Genomic DNA, 17,611 nt, shown 5'->3' with positions numbered 1-17,611 from the left:
TTCACGCTGATTAATAGGAGGGGGGCCCCTGTAGCAAGATGGCGGCTCTATTGACACATTCGTTCCAATGTACTGCCGTAGCCAAGGCGACATCTAGTGTATATATCTATGTCAACAACCATGATTGTGATTGCATTAAAGCCTTTAAATGTTCAGAAGCAGCCCTGAGTAAAAGTACTGCTTTCTAGATAAATTATAAATTTCAGATAAATGGGTCAAGGCATAATACACTGCATAAGGGAAATACACAGGGGACTCGTTTGGTTAAGTTGAAGATCAAATAACCTCATGATTTCTACGAAAACGTTAACTGACTGTACCAAATGCACCTCAAAGCCATTAACTGGAATACAGTTCTAGCTCTTTTTCCCCTGTCATCCATGAGGTCTTCATCAGCTTCATCCTTACCTTACACTCTTATAAAACTTCATAGCACTCACTTAAGTAATCGAATTGAAGGAGTGAAGTCAATATTTGAATGTATTTTTTTCTTCCAACACAATATCTTTTAATATAAATCTTAGGTCTCAAAAAATTTGACAACGAGAGCAAGTAAATTTTGCTCCATTTTATTACCATAAACAAAAAACCTTTTCAACTGGTAATTTAAATTAATGATCATGAGAATGTAATGTAATATTAAAAAAAAAAAAAAAAGAGGAGGAAAATATTCACAGTGCAAACATCTCTGAAGCAGATCATTACATGCTGTGCCTGCCACCCATGCTATATCCAGTTGCTATATCCAGTAACAGTATTTTATCATACAGTCATAATTAACGATCGGCTTCCTCCAATAGTGGGAATAAAAGGGAGATGTAAAAAGGGCACGTTTAAGTTTACATATCTAAAGTGCCTGTTTTACAGCCTCTACAGCGTTAACGACAAAAAAAAAATCAGAAAACAAGGAACAGATCCAAAATATGCATCAAAAAGAAATCAGAGCAAATTAATACACCAGCCTTCATTGTTAAAGGAGGCTCCTCCCTTCATGTGGCAGAGTTTAGCATGGTTAAATCATTCATTTCTACAGAACAGGACCCAAGTAAACAAAGCTTGAACAGTAGTCTTTGTAATATGCAGAATTGTCTTTATTTGCTGTACCAACGAGCTTTATATAAACAACTCGCATAAGTCTCAAGATCTCAAACAGGGGTTTCGTTTTGTTCATCTTTCGCCCTGTTGTCTTTCTCGTCCCGTTCTTTGTCTCGCTCATCCTTGTCCTTATCCTTACTCTTTTTTGATTTCTTTTTCTTATGCTTGTGTTTTTGTCCCTTTGCATCAGACTCTGATTCGTTGCCCACGTGCTTCTTGTGTTTCTTGTGTTTTTTGTGTTTCTTGTGCTTTTTCTTTTCCTTCTTATCTTTCTTATCTTTCTTCTTTTTCTTGCTGTCCTGACTGCCTGGTGAGCTTGGGCTGCTGCTGTGGGCATGGCTCCCAGTGGGGCTAGCGCTTCTGCTGTGAGCAGGACTTGCACTGCTTTCTTGTCCCTTTTCCTTAGGATCCGCCTTGTTGTCGGGATCTGATGCCTCACTGTCACTCTCGCTGTAGTCTGGGACAAATGCGGCCTCGTCCGTTTCCCGTATTAAGTCTGAGGACAGTCGCATGGCCCGGGCTGAAGGAGGCTTCACTCGAGCATCGCTTCTGTCAGCGTCACTCTTGATCTCTGTCAATGTGGTACTTTGGCTGACTTTGTGCGGCTCCTTGTCTCTTGCTAGCCGATTATCATAGTGCCTTGTTCCTTCTCTGTGTATCGCCTTGTCTGTTTTAGTGTCCTCTGCGGAAGCCCTTTTGGGCTCCCGAGACATCTTCCTGTCTGTGGAAGGACTATGTTCAGATATTTTTGACTCTTGGGATGTAGTAGGCACCCTTTTAGTGTTGTCTGTGGGCATTTTTGAGGGTGGAGGTGGGGAGTCCTTATTCCTGAGTTGTTCTCTTGACTTTGTCTCTCTTTGCCGCAAATCTGTATGGTCTTTTGTGCTACTGCGGTGCTCCTGCTTCTTGTCACCAACACTTGCATTGCTTTCCCTATTTGATTGCTTCCGGGATGTTGATGAAGACCTATCAGTCTGTCTGTCTTTAGAGGATTGAGATGAGGAGCTTCTCTCGCTTCCATGGTCACTTCCCCTTTCCTGCACTCGCTCTCGGTCCTGACTTAATGCTCCAGGTTTCTTTCTGTCTGAGACATCACGATCAGTGTTGCTTTTGTCTCTATCTTTGCCTCGGTCACGCTCCCTTTCCCACTCACTGTCTTTCTCCTTATCACTTGGTGGATCCTTGGTAGGTTTTGCCTCAGGATGAACATCTTTATCTTTAATGGCATGGAGTGTATCATTAGCCTTTTTGTCGCTAGGTTTTGCAGCAGCAACAGCAGCAGGGTTAGCAGAGGAAGCTGTGCCATTTCCAGTAGAGGCATTCGCAATCTTGGATTCATCCTCCTCCGATTCAAAGTCTTCTTTCTCCCATTTGGAGCGAGGTACCTGGATCATGACTATTTCATCCTCAGCAGGGGTTGAGCTGTCATTGGTGTATTCCTCCAATGTTTTCACCACAGTCTTCTTCAGGTCTGGTTTCTCCTCATGCCTTTTGATGGGACTTCCACCAGTTGAGCTGGTGCTGTCAAGATACAATGGACTTTATATATAATGAACATATGCAAAATAATGAAAATCAATTAGATAATTTTATTTACAAAATACAGGGATCCTTTAAAGTTGGGAACCAAAATGAATACTTTGAACAAAACCCACACATGATGTGGGTAAGAAAATGTTCAGATCAAGATTGATCAAATCAAAAGAGAACATGTAAAGCATTTGTTGTAAGCAAATATACAATTAATTATATACAATTTATGTGCAGTGGTTCCTGACTTTCCAGCACCCTGTATATTGATATTAACCCCAATAGCTTTTTTTGTGCAAATCAAACATCAGAGAAATGATCTCAGTGACTGTGGCATTGTTTTTGGTTTGACGATTTCAAAAATTGCTGATTTGTTGTGATTCTCTCACACACACAACAATCTCAACCATTTTCCCAGAAAAACATTAATTGAGCAGCAGTTCTGACCATGAAAATGCTTTATCCATGAAAGAGCACAAAGGAAAATAGCCACAGTGATTAAATCTGACAAGAAGTCAGTCTGTGGTAATTCAAATATGCAGACAAAGTTTTACCCATTTTCAACTGTCTAGTTACTGTGAGCCTTTGAAACTGTAGCCCAAGAGTCCTGTTCTTGGTTGACAGACGTGCAACCTAACAAGGCCTTCGCTGTTGAAGCCCAGCCAGCTCAAAGTTTGATGAGTTTTACAATCAGACATGATCTTGGTTTACCACATTTTACAATGATGGTAAACCAAAAAAAGGAACCTAAGGCTACAGGCAAAGGCTCACAGAAGTGGACAGCTTGAAGATTGGAAAAACAGCCTGGTTATTTGGGTTACTGGAGCCTTTCCAGCAGCCCAAACCAGTCTGGCCTTTCTCCGCAATGTGTCATATGATCAAGGTACATAACCTGCAGGACTGTGACTCACTGGAGGTTTTTATTTGTTCCATCATTGTGTGTATACACAAATAAAAACATATATACACTCTAGAGATTGTTCCAGATCGACAGTTTTTTATAAATGTCCAAGCTATTTCTAACGACTACGCCACAAAGTTTCACTGAGATGACACTGTGCTGCTAATGCATCATTAATTGCATGAATAAGCAGATATCCATCAATAAACAGGTTCATCTTACCTGGTATAATCAACCAACGTGGATCCAGATCGGTCGGTGCCATGTACCTGGCGTCGCAGCTTGACCTTTGACTTCTGGTCTTGTTTGTTCTTCCCAGTTCCAGATTCCTCTGAAGAAAGTCGCTCAGTACTCAAAATCCTCTTACCAGTCTCGCGATTGAGCTTGATCTTTCTAACAGGTTCAGGTTTAATGTCCATCAGAGAAGGAATGGCAGGCTTCTCCTTCTGCACTGGCATCTCGTTCTCCAACTTTGGCATGGGCTTGGGTGAAACATCGGCCATCTCAGTGACTTCGACCCGTGGAGATTTGTTTGGCATAAATTCCGGCTCCTTCACAAGCGGCTTTTCCTCTTTTCTTTTCCGTTTCTCCACCTTCACATCGCTTGATTTAGTGATGGGTTTCTCATCAGTTTTTATGGGCTTTTCCAACTTGGGTTTAACATCTTTAGCAGGAGGTTTCTCAACTTTAGCCACCTCTTTGACTGGTTCTTTTTTTACTTTAGGTTCATCTTTGATTGCTTTTTGCTCTTGGTGTTGCTTGATCGGTCTCGACTGCATAAATTTGCGAGGAAGCATGAGTTTCTCAGACATATGTGGTTTGCTTGCATCAGTTTTCTGAATAGGATCTTTAGGGTCTTCTTTGATCCTTTTAATGGCTGGTTCAGTGGAAACAACCCTTTCCCGCCCAGCATCTGACTCTTTTTCTCTGGCAGGCTTGGTGCTTTTTATTGGGGCTTCTTTCTTTTGTGGAACACACTCAGTCTTGCGTTTAACCTTTTCAGTCTTGGTTTTGGTTCTCTCTTTTTTCTCCTTGTCTGAAGCACTCTTGTATGGCACAGAGGTGCTATCCATGGGCTCATCCCTGACAGGTGTGGCATCATCACGACTCGAGTTCATCAGCATTGAGTCTCCCTTCCGTTCATCTTTCTTGGATTCATCCATTGAATCAGAATGACTGAACACATCTCCCTCCTCCCCTTTCCTTTTTTTCCTATGTTTCTTATGCTTCAGACCCTTAGAATCCACAGCAGTGCTTGTAGTTGCTTCTCGTTCTTTGGTAGGTTTCAGGCTCTCTTTGTTTACTCCTCTTCCAACTGCCATATTGTTGACGTGAAGATGGCCGTACTTTTCTGCACACCTTTCCTGATACGTCAACGGGCGATTTCTTGGCGGGACGGGGTGTGGTGGATAGTCCTCCCTGCGCCCCCTGCCATATGGTGAGTTGTCTCTGGGCCTGTGAGGTGTAAAGCGCTCTGGAGAATATTGATCTCGTCCTCCTGGACCACGACCCCTTATCTGACCACCTTGTGTCCCCTCGTAATTTTTGAAATACTTCTCATACCACTCTCTGTACTCTCTCTCCCACTCTCGATACCTTTCCCTTTCGTAGGGGTCGCTCTGATCAAACGAACGGCCATAGTAAGCTTTGGCATCATATGGGGGAACCTCTCTGTATCTTCCTCCAAATTTGCGGTCTTCAACCTGAGAAGCTGGCTGTGGTTTCTTGCCTGGACTGTAAGTCCTATAAATTGGTGACCGAGAACGAGAGCGATAGGTGCCTCCACTCGCTCCTCCACCATCACGCCCTCTATAGGAAGGAGAACGTGTTCGAGACCTATGGTATGGTGGTGAACGGGATCTAGAACGATAACTGCGGCTACGACCTCTGCCCCTTCGAGCGTATGGAGAGTAGGAACGAGAACGAGATCGGGAACGAGAGCGGGAACGAGATCTAGAGCGAGACCGGGAAAGGGAGCGTGAATAGGAACGTGGAGATCGAGAACGGGATCTGGACTTTGAGTAAGAGTAGGATGAGCCACTGTAGGAGGAGCGATATGGAGACTTTGACCTGTAAAGTAAATAACGGTACATGTTTGTTAGAGTCTTACTTCAATTTAGCACCAGTTGGAAAAAACATAGGGTTTACCTACCTGGAATAGGACCGTCTTCTCTCCTTCTGGATTTTTCTGTACTCCAACAACTCTTTGGCAAAGTCATTGGTAAACTCCTCAAGTTTTGACTTCTCCCTAATAGCAAATCAATAAGGGAACAATATATTCAAAAACAAGAAAAAAACTATACAACAAAAAAATCATAGCAGTAACTGTTTGTCTGTGTTCAAAGCAAACAATTTAAAGTTCCTAAATAGCTTAAGAGACAGTTACGTACTCTTCCTTCAGCCGACGCTGCTGTCTGTAGAACTCCTCCTTCGATAGAAAGTGTGCTGATGGTATTGGGGGTACTGCGGGGGTTGTGAGTGGGGGCTGAGTACCAGGGGGTACCCAGGGATTGGGTACATTTGTTGGGGCAGGGGGGTAACCTGGAGGAGGTATGTTGAAAGGGGGGGCAGGTTGTTGCCCAGGAGGGAACTGTAATGGGAACTGTGGGGGCACAACACCAGATGGATGGGGCATAGTATGTTGTGGGGGAGGGAAAAGAGAGGGTGTGTAAAGGGTTGGAGCAACAGGAAGAGGTTGGACTGGAGGAACCAGTGCCCTCGGGTGCCGATCATTAGGGAGGGGCCGGCCTCGGCCTGAGGACCTAAAAAATAAGTGTAAAGAGACAAACTGACTACATATTTTTTGATTTAATGAAAATCCAAGTTTCACATATTTACACATCAGGCATGTCAAAAGTGTGTCAGGCTGATGCATTTGTTGCAAAATATCCCAATTGATAAGAGGCTCTGGAATGAAACAATGCACTCTCTCAAGTTCTAGCACATTTATTGCAGCAAACTCAGTTGTGGAAGGGCAGCCAGATATACGAGAACTATTCTTCCACCTGTTAGGAACTTAATCACAGACAATGTCTCATCACCAAATTCTATGCTCACGTGGGATTCTTACATTCTTTAAATTGCACACATTCCTTCAATTTCATAAATGTTATGAAAGTGTGATTTTCAAAGATGTCATTTCAGTTATTAAAATTTAACAGCCGCCATAGTTATTTAGACAAGACTTTTTGCCAGACACATTCAATTTTCTAATTTTAAAGAAAATTGCCATAACATGCAACTATATACTCACAGATCCCAAGGAGGCCGAATTGCTGGTAGTCTTGGGGCACCAGGCCTCAGTGGCAATGGTCCTAAGAATGAAAGTATTCAGCATGTCAAAAAGTTAAAGAAGTTTTCTTTAAATACATTTTTAAAAATCCAGTAATATATAAGCATTACTGCTGACCCTAATAAACCTGATTTTTTTTCAGCAAAACGGTGTGTGCGCGCACACAAAGGCTCACCTGGTCTGGGAATGGGGAGAGGAAGTGTGTGCACATGTGGCTGGCTGATCACTGGAACATGGTGACTCTAAGGAAAAGAAACAAAGAATGTAACTGATGTACATACAAAATGTCCTTATTAAAATTTTAAATGCAAGACTGTGAGCCAATGAGCACATGCAATACTTTTGGGATAACTGGAGTAGGTAGCAGACTGTCAGGTAAAACCACAGGTGCTGGCTGTGTTTCTGGCTCTCTGTGGAAAAAAGTGATTTGCATTAAATACCCAGAAAGCAATAAAACTGCAACTTTCACCTTTAAGTACTTTTATGCTACTCATATCAGTGTAGTAGAACTTAACAATATTAAAGGACATAGTATAAATGCAAGATTCAGCACCAATGCTGACAAACGACAATATTAAGCAACGATGCAGAAAAAAATAGTGCCTTGCTATTTTTTTTTTAAACTGTTGCTTACTTGGATATGACAACATCATCTTGTTTAAGCTGCTGTGGAGGTGAAAGAGCCACTGGAAGAGGGCCACTACTGTTCCCGGCCACAGATGAAGCATCAACCTCAGGTGGTGTCGCCGGGGCCTGCTGAGTGACAGCAGTGGGTGGTGTAATGGCAGGGGGTGGGGCTACAGAAGCAGGTGGGTTTTGGGGCGGTGTGTTGGCGCGTAGTGGATCCTGTTGGCGGGAATTCAGAAGTTTGAGGGGCTGAGCAGGGCGTTGAATTCGGGGCTGAGGCTGGGGGGCAGGGACAGAACTCTGAGCAGCAGCTTTGCGAATTCTCTTTGTGTAGCCTGTTTCATTCCTGAAGTTGTTCACAGCCTGAATTAAAAAACATTTTTGAACTTGTTAGTAGTAGACTAAAAGTGTAAATAGCCATGTTCTGATTTTGCATTATGTAACTATGTTACAAGAGCTAATGCATTTCTATCCACCATTTTATATGTTCTTACTTGACGTAGGAATTTGTTGGCAATTAAAGCGTCAGGTGAAACTTCAGACTGGTTGCAGGTGGGACAAACGTGTTCCTCTGACTCCAACAAACTCGTTCGAATACCTGTAGGGACAGGGGCCACATGTTATTTACTCATTGAAACACTACTCAGCAAGTGGTTCTTTGATGGGTACAAAATCTGTGTAACTACAGACCCAATACAGTAACAATGCCCTACCTACTGTGTTAACAATACTGAATACACAATGCAGCACCAGGTGAACACAGGTCCACAATGATGGAGTGAAACGCTCACACAGTGTTCTGACTCACATTCATCACAGTAACTGTTTCCACAGCAGGGAATCACAACGGCATCAGTCATGAGGTCTTTACAGATCAGACAGAGCAGCTCATCTGGAACGGGATCTTCATCATCAGATGAGGAAGACTGTTCCTGAGGAACGAAAGGTGGCTTCTCCTTTTTTCCAATTGCATAAGCTTCACTGTTATAAGCACAAATATCACAAGAGTGAATTGAATGCAATTCCAAAATACTAGGGACTAGAAATCTAGAGGAACACTTATATTGCATTGGTTGATCACTGGATTGCAGAATACTGAATGTTTAGAGGGGTTATTCTTACGCGTCAATGGTGGGAATGGCGTAAGTGCCTGTGTTGGTCAGCATGGCACCTTTAATATTTGGATCATCCACTTCCATCATGAAGCTGCGAGGAATCCCTGTGCTCTTTTTAATCCGCTGTGGAGCCTCAAAACTTTTATCCTGCTAACACAACAGTCAGGTCCAATTATGGAATTTTAGCCACAGAATTATACCACTTTTAACATAATGAAAAGAATAAAAATATTTTTTAATATCAAAAATTTTTTCCAGAAAGTTCTCAATTAAAATGCTGGCCAATTATAATTATTAATAATATTACCACTACTACTATTAATGAAAACCCAGTTACCCCGTTGGTTGGGCAGTTTCTGATGTAATGTCCACTTTTCCCACAGCGAAAGCAGGTGTAATTTGGAGGAGGAGGCCCCACCAGCTTCTTTGTATAACTAAAGAGAGAAGGAAACAAAGGGTTTAAGTAAATACGTCCTGAAGTAAATACTGTGGCTTGGAGAAATATAAGTAGAGGGTTGGGGGGGGGGAATAAGAGATCTCTCTTTACACTAGGATCATCGACAGAAAATAAAAAAGTGGAAGAGTGCTAGCTAATAGGTCAGCCTATTTCACAAATAATGGTGTTTTTGAGAAAAAGTAATAACGTAATAATACTTACTGAATGGGGTCGTAATCATGATTGGACTGCGACATCATTGCTTTGATTTTGTCTTCCTCTGAGGCATTTGCCTCTGCCAGATTCGCCGTCTGTTCAACAGGCAATAACGGTTTCAAACGACGACACATTAATAATGCAAATAATTTAATGCGAGCCCAGAGATCCTTCATGGAGTAAAGAGATGCTTTATTTGTTTAAAACTAGACAGGGAGTACTGGAAACCCGGGAATGATAAAATAAACATTTCTCCTTTCAGAGCTTTCCAATAATTGTACAAACAGTTCAGCACAGTGCATTTTATCCACTCGCAAACTGGTAACATAACTGTTATACTTTGAAATATGTTGTTACATAAAATACCTATGTAGATTATAAATGCTACAATTTTCTGCACACATCTCAAACACAACAGGTTTGAGAACACATGACAGACAATTTCTGATTAACACTCAAAATTACCAGGTAGACATCTTATATCAACATGCCCTGAGGAGCTAAGTGCTATCAGTTATAATCTCATTATTTGTGTGTTTATATATGAGATTATAACTGATAGCACTTAGCTCCTCAGGGCATGTTGATATAAGATATGTCTATATACACACACACTTTTACAAAATGCTATGAGAAAAATCTTCATAGTAAAAAAAAAAAAAAATCCCACTTCCATAACAACGTAGTGTTGAATCAGAGGTGAAGAAAATTTGGTTCGGTCTTCAGTAAATGATGAAAAATAAAAAGGCATTTCGTGTACTCCATGTCTCAGCGCTAAAGTAAGACTGAGAGCATTCTCTTTACATCACCAAGCATTCTCATGACTTATACAATTAAAAGTAGGGATTTGGAAGTTAATACAAAGCCTTAATAAGGAATGATGTTATATTTTAATGTCCTAATGTTTTGTTTTTCTGCTCATTCATTTGGTCAAATCTCGATAAGGCCATGTGACATGAAAGTCTGGAGGTTGCAAGTAGATAACAGTAGTTTTCAATCCTTACACACACACACAGAGTTCATCCTAACAAACCATTTCCGGACAGAAGGAAGGATCTGATTATATAGCTGTTCATGTCTTCTTCTAAAACAGCCACTTGGACAGTTCGTCTATGTTCCAAGGCATATTCCAGGTTTCTATAAATATATGCTGTCTAATCTATTAGTTCTCTGGAATAACTTAGACAGATCTTTGTGGCAGATGCACCACATAATTGCATGAAAAATCTGTAATTGCTGATAGGTTTCCTGTGAGGAAACGTGGAAGGAGCCTTCAGTGACGGTGCTTTGTTTCAGCATGGGAAAGTCTTCAGAACGCAAAGAAAGAAGGAAGTCAGGGAACAATTGTTTACAGCTGCTAGAACATGAGTCATAAGAGCACCTTGGTTTGTGTATATGCCATGTTAAATTTAGAACTATGAACTGGATACAAAAGAAACAGACACGTAACCTCCAAACCTTTAGGTCATATCAGTCTTATGAGGTTGAACCCTGGGATCGTGATAAAGCTGAGCAGCAAGCTGTCTTTAAAAATGTGAGAAACACCAGACAAATCACTGACACACACTCAAAATGACTGAATTGAAACTTCCAGGAAGAAGATAACCCAAAAACATCTAATGCTTGACAGTCAAACATCTGATTCATCAAACACAAATGCTGAAAAGATGTTAATCAAACAAACCCCTGATGTGTGTAGAAATGTGGAAAGAAAAACATGGAACTTCAGTAGCTTAATGATGGATGACAAACAATATTTCATCTCAAGACAACACAGTCGTGCCTTTTTTATTTATTTCAACCCATTTGTTAAAAATTGTTCAAGAATTTTCAGTAATTTAATGCAGCTAAAAGGTACGATCAGAAACTTTTAATTTAAACTCGTCCCCCCCGGCAGACTATATAACTGATAGAATATCATTGTTTAAATGCGGCTACGTCGACATGCACTACTTTCACACAATCGATATAGACAAATTATATGTACCTTAGAGAGCTGGGCCAGAGAAATGGAGGGAGAATCATCGATCTGTTCATAAAAAAACAAAATATTGGACAAGAAATTATATTGCAATGACATGGAACAGTGAAACGGCTCCTAACTGAGTCACAACGTTGAAATTAAAATGCAAATTTGTGTTAGATAGAAAGGAAGCACAGATTTCCTGCAAACATGTACATAAACTTCTCTGAAACCGTTTTTACAAATTGTTTTGTCCTCGCTAGTTGAATTAGCGCCATGTCTTCTGTAAAAACATGCTGAAAATGTTAAAAATGTCACAACTGACTTTACCGTAATGTAATGATCTTCGTTTGGTCGCAACTTCGGGACTGAAGTGAAAACACGAGGCCTTATGAACGGTGTTAGAACGATTTAAAACGCAGGGAGTTTATTGATAAATCTCAACGTTTTTCAGCATCATACAGACAACACTTACTTTAGTCAGAAATAAAAATAAATGAGGAGTGGCACTTTGAGCACTGATGAGACATCATTGCAAATAGGAGCACAGACGATTTAATTAGAGAGAGAGGAAAAAAAAAAAGAATGGTGGATGAGAGATTTTTATGGTTAGCCATTACAAGTGCAGCAAATTATAAAAATTATTTGAGCATGATAAAAAAGAATAAACAGAACATTTAAATCAGAATAAATATTTGTAAAAAGCTACAACATACATACACAAACGTGACTGACACGTGTCATCATACACAAAGGAAAACGACCAGGTACAAGTTACCATGGAAACAAGCACAGCTCTATCCAGTAGGAGGAAACTATAGAAATTAGTGTCAACATGGCAAGAAGTTCAGAACAATGCTAGATGCATTACTGTACAGATTTGTGATATACTTATCCTTCACATGGGTGATTATTATATCAGATAAGAGCATCTAAAGCATTTACAATAAAATATATATATATAGTGCAGAAAAGCAAAACATTCCACCTTCAGCCCCAATACAAAATTCAAAAGAAAAACAAAACAATAAAGAACGAAAGCAGTGTAAATGATGGGAATTAAATGTTAAAAGAGCATCTGCTCAGACACCTTAAATAAAGTGATATAAAATCTAATCGCCCTTTAAAAAAATCTTTGCCTGTGAAAATTAAAGGGAAGCACTGGGTTAGTCATTCATGGAAAATGCTTAATATTTGCAATTTGAGTCACGTAGCTGCAGATCATTTGCACTCAAAGATAAAGCGAACAGAACAATTAAAACCTTATAAACAAGTTTAATTTTAAGTGGTATAATAAGAAATGATTATTCTTTCAAAGACTGGTGTGTCTATAGATCTATAAATCTAAAGCGGTGTACTTCCTACATGTAGACACACACTTGCCTATATATGTACATGTACATAAACATACATACACACAATTCAGTCTATGTTTATTAGACTCATTTGAATTTGGGGTTTGATTTTGCCAAATGATTCTATAGTACTGAATAAACAGAAAGACACACAAGACAGACCAAATTAAAAAAAAAAATTGATGTGTGAAGTTTCAAATTTGAACACTGGAGAAACTAAACATTATTTCAAAAGGTCTTTCTGAAGCGAAAGGACTGCTTTTTAAAACCTTAGGCAATCCTGGTACATCCCTGTTCTCCTGATCAGTTATTGTTTACGTTATACTTAAACTCCACTTTCAATTAAAAACCATACAATGGACACGATTGGCTATGCAGTCTCTTTGTCTTTACAGTCTATACTGTGAATGTAGATTTGTCAGTGTCATTTACACTAGTAATATATTAAAGGGAAATATTTCTCTTTAATATATTCATCAATTGCAAAAGAAAAAGAAAAAAAAAAAGAAAATGTAGCACGCATGAGTATTAAAGGGTGGGACATTATGTCTTCATTTTGTATTTTTTTTTTTTAATCCTTGACCTCAAAAAATGCATGCTGGTACACAAGTTAACATGTGCTTCACGGTTTATTTGACTTTACTTTGTGGAATTGCTAAAATATGAGCAAGGATATGCTTTTATGGACGAATCACATTTCAGTTTAAAGTTTGTTGGGTATTGGCTAGTATGATGGTAGCTGAATTTGTTGTAACATCCATTTTTGGCAAATCGGAAAAGACTGGTGAAATATGACCACTCATGCAGTCATGAAAAATGCATTTGAGACACACGGAAAATACTCGGGGTGACCAGCTACCTGTAACATCCATTTGAGGGATAATCAGCAGGGCCTGAATATTCTTGGCTTCTCCGAATGACTGACTGTTTAACATGCCATCTTTACATTACATTGATTAGATCCCAGAGATGTGAGTTTCTATAATGAACACCCCAAAGGGCTGTCATAATATTACAGAACAGCATAAATCTGGAAAGTAACGATGCTTTTACAAACAGCAGCAGCAATGTTCTTGTGCCATATACTTTATTTTATTTTATTTTTTTTTTATAAAAGGGATCCAACATTAGATTACAAATGCAGAAGAAAAGCAGTGTTTTTAGTTGTACATATCAATTGTCTGAGGGTTGAGGGGTTAGAGGAAGACTGAAGTTTATCAATTTTGCATAAAATATTATAAAATATTAGTGGTCTATTTTAAAGTATTAAAATACTTGAGTATTAAGTAAGTATTAATACTTTTAAAGTATTAGTGGACAATTTTTCCACTGAATATCCCACATGCACTAGGTACCGTGTACAAGGCCGTAATGTTACACCCTATATAACACCCGGCTTAACTAGTGGGTTGGAAACCGTTTGGGATTCAGCTGAACATTTTTCATAAGAAACCCATCAAAAGTAAAGAACATTTTTTTGGGCGTCTGAAACTTAAAGACATAAGGACGGTAACTGAGGACGCAGTCATGGAGAGACAGGAACACACACTCGTTCCGTCATCATTTATTCCACAGAATCCCTGTTCATCACATCATCTGTTTATCCACACTATAATGTTTACACCAACATTCAAAATGTGCATGAAAACAAGCGTCTCAAAGTGCACTGTTAAATATATTTGTCAAGGGAGAAGTCGAACACTTCATTTAATAAATTAGTGACAATCAGTTACCTTCACCTGAGCAATAATATTAAGCATTACCATTAACTGTTATAACAATTAGCATAAATTATTAAAACAGACAGTAAAGCTGTTTGGTAAACTTAAAAAAAATGTTAAAATAAAAAAAAAATTTTTTTATTCATAAAACAGAAAGACAAATTGTACAAAGTACAACAGACAGACTTTTGAAGATCTTATAAAGATCAGTGTGATCAGACAGTACATCAAACTGTACAGTAAACCCCAGTGTGTGTTCAGTGTGTAATACAGAGCAGCAGCAAGCACACACACTTCCATACACATGTATCAATGTCATTGCCAGTCTCAGCACAACACATGATATGAAAGAACAAGGCACGTGAGAGGGAGAAAAAGGTGTGTAGTGCGTGTGTGAAAGATTAGAATAAATGATCTGGTGTTACATACGGCTTTTGAAGATCCAACTGATGGTTCAGAGCGATCACTGCAACACAAACACGATCACAATCATCAGAAGGGCTCTACCACAGTTCATTAACAGTTAGCATTTACAAACAAAAGGACAATTACATGAGAGCAATGATGATCTTCAAACAAACAAACAAACAAACAAATAAATAAATAAAATAATGCAGACATTCATACAAGATTGAGTGCATCCTACCAACATGTCTCTATATAACTTTTCATATAGGCCCAATTACTCCTGCGGCTGTATGCCGATTTGCATCTATATAAATATTTTGTCTATTTCTGTCTAAATAGCAGAAATATCAAATGCATTTCTCCCCATATATAAATAAGGCGGACAAAGGATACACAACACCTGGTGACTGTGATACATACAGTAATTGAACACTAGCACAAAGCTAGTCTGAGATTTAGGATGAAAAATTATGAGACAAAGAGCTGACTTACATGAGAAATGTTTTGCTGGCTGCTTTTACACCACCGATTGGTATTCGTCTGATGATGACAGACGAGTTTTTGGGGATTAGAGCACCATCATCTGTGTATTCTGAGGAGAAAAATTCACAGAATAATTAATAAAAAGGTTCAAACTTACAGTGATCGATAATAAAGATTAAACGGTTTAAGGTGATCTGGGTGCCAAAATACACATACTAATCGGACCAGTGCAAGCCAAAAATACAGCTGTAACTAGAATTTTTCTTTAATTGGCATAACAGTTTATTCATCTTAGTCATGTGCAATCAATCAGATTGTCATTAGCAAAGAAATCACTGTACAATCAAGTACAGCATCAGTTAAAGCTGGATGTTAACGGCAGAGTAGGACAAATGCAATATCTGAAATGTATTCGAGTGTTTACAACCTTCAAAAACAACTTTGTTCTCCTCTGTCTCTACAGAAACTCGTCTCCACTTGCAGAGCTGCGGCTTAAACTGGATGTTTTTTGTATTTCACACCAGTCTGCGTGCACACTATACAGATGTGCATGAAATTCCCAGATGATTTCAGTTTAACACACGTAAACCACACCGTCTGATACCAACAACAATGTTTTGTAAACACACACGTAAACCACACCGTCTGATACCAACAACCCATTCTGATAACGTGAGCATGAACACGTTTGGTGTCACAAGGCAGGTTGGTTATTTAACTGCACAATTAATTTACTTTTAAAGTGCTCGGTTGGTGTATTGTGCACGACATTGTTCTAGAGCTACTATACTGTAAAATGGCTCTGGTTTCTGGCCAGAGCACACTGTTTAATGAGGTGTGTGTGAGAGAGAGAGATTAAATGGAGTACCTTCTTTAGTCTGGGCGTTGGTGATCTGCAGGTCGCAGTCAGCAGCTTTCAGCTTCTCCCTCCCCATAATCTGTCGCTTCAGCTCGCTCACGGTGATGTGCAGCCCGTCGAAAGTCACCGTGTCGTAGTTAAGTTTAGAGGAAAACTTGTAATGAACACAAGACATTTTTACACACACGCTTTCCTGTCAGATCACAGGTTTATTTACTATAAACACAATGAGCTAATGCTCCCTTTCCTCTCTATGCCAAGGCCAACAAACCCCATTAAGCCCATAGCCCAACAACAGCAGCGGAATTAGCAGCTAAAGAAAACTCGCAGGATGTCATGGTGGATCCAGAGGCGGTTAATGATTACCAAACACTACAAACAGTCCGGAGTTAAATATGTTACAAGGTGAAATAAGCGTCCGTTGTTGGGGAGGTCAGTGTTCATTAAAGCGTCCGTGTGAAAGCCTGAGCAGGTTCACGGCGTAAACACGCAGCGTCCACTTTCAACAACGACTTTACAAATGCACAGATTCCCAAATGTAGTCCAAGTGATGGGGGAAAAACGCAGTCCCAATCAAAAATCACCCGAGATTTATTTTCTCCAGAAGCTCTCCGATGTGAAATCCAAAAATAAAAAAAAAATCTAAAGAAAACAAAGGCCTACAGCACTGCGGCTAGCAGCTAGCATCAAAGGGAAACGCGCTAAACATTCAATAAAAACAAAACACGAAGAGGAAATAGAATATCCAAGATTTTGTTTATTCCTGCAGCAATTAAACCAATTGTGCCGTGTTTCCAATCGCCGTTGTAGACATTTTAAAGAAACAAATCCGAGTTGTGAAGACGCGTTTCGCTAACCAGGCCGTTCACTCCACGGGGTTCACCACAAAGAAGCGCAGGGGCAACGGCATCTACGTCATAAATAGGAGACCGATGCTGCATTATTCTTCAACTCGTATCTCAATTCCTGCCCTCGTACTGGGAAACTCGGAATTCCTGCTGGTCGACGTGGGACGTATTTTTTTCCCTCGGAACGGTCTCCACCACGAATTCAGCAACTGACTTCAAATCACCACGGAACCAAATTCCTTGTGTTTTTCAACACACTTGGCCAATAAATCTGATTCTGATTCTGATTCTGATAAACAAACGCTTCACTCGCACTCGACGTACCTCGGAAGTGGGAAGTCGGAGCTCGGTTATTCCACCTCAGTACATTCGAAACTGTATACTTTTGCTAGTAACAAGCCTTGTCATAAATACTTACATTGATGTACATGATTTTTAGCGCAAATTAAAAACGAAAATGTATAATACAATATTTATTTGTTTTTGTTTGAGAAAATAAAACATTTTCTAAACACAAATAAAAAGTGGTCTATTTTTATCAATTATAAATAAAGTTTCCTGATATAATTGCAATGGAAAATAAAATGAAAATGTCTCAACAGGTTCTTTACTGCTGATGTTTTGTGTAGACGTGTTGATTTGACGTCACTTCTTGAACTAGGTGGCGCTCGTGGTTAAACATAGATATCTATGGTGGTAAAAAAAAAAAAAAAACTGCCTCAAGTAGTAGGAATTTCGTGTTGATGTGATTTTCCGCGTCGG

At 39.6% G+C, this 17,611-nt stretch overlaps 1 protein-coding gene across 2 annotated transcripts; it reads right to left on the bottom strand.

Moving 5' to 3' along the window:
• Nucleotides 1-553: 553 nt before the first annotated feature.
• rbbp6 (retinoblastoma binding protein 6) lies at nt 554-17,115 on the bottom strand. 2 transcript variants are annotated; one of them, XM_047800472.1, is made up of 17 exons: nt 16,011-17,115; nt 15,152-15,251; nt 14,681-14,717; nt 11,200-11,241; nt 9,219-9,307; nt 8,898-8,994; nt 8,568-8,710; nt 8,254-8,426; nt 7,940-8,043; nt 7,453-7,808; nt 7,159-7,228; nt 6,994-7,060; nt 6,780-6,840; nt 5,917-6,288; nt 5,679-5,774; nt 3,749-5,596; nt 554-2,616 (listed from the first exon to the last, which is right to left on the bottom strand). In XM_047800472.1, the coding sequence occupies exons 1-17, from the start codon at nt 16,174-16,176 to the stop codon at nt 1,146-1,148; spliced, it is 5,292 nt and encodes a 1,763-aa protein (XP_047656428.1). In that variant the 5' UTR covers nt 16,177-17,115; the 3' UTR covers nt 554-1,145. The 2 variants fall into 2 exon arrangements, with proteins under 2 accessions (XP_047656428.1, XP_047656429.1); XM_047800473.1 differs by having other exon boundaries at nt 8,568-8,707.
• Between the last annotated feature and the right edge of the window lie 496 nt (nt 17,116-17,611).

This window comes from Tachysurus fulvidraco, chromosome 15, assembly GCF_022655615.1.
Source record: "Tachysurus fulvidraco isolate hzauxx_2018 chromosome 15, HZAU_PFXX_2.0, whole genome shotgun sequence".
Lineage (NCBI taxonomy): Eukaryota > Metazoa > Chordata > Actinopteri > Siluriformes > Bagridae > Tachysurus > Tachysurus fulvidraco.
The sequence above is the reverse complement of the archived record's forward strand: the minus strand, read 5'-3'. Positions and strand labels throughout refer to the sequence as shown.

Bases quoted from the DNA above. Each gene is read 5' to 3' on its own strand.
- rbbp6 (XM_047800472.1), bottom strand. From the start codon at position 16,176: ATGTCTTGTGTTCATTACAAGTTTTCCTCTAAACTTAACTACGACACG. The intron at 15,252-16,010 runs GTACTCCATTTA...TTTTCTCCTCAG, and splicing joins CAACGCCCAGACTAAAGAAG to AATACACAGATGATGGTGCT. The intron at 7,809-7,939 runs GTAAGAACATAT...TTTTTAATTCAG, and splicing joins CCAACAAATTCCTACGTCAA to GCTGTGAACAACTTCAGGAA.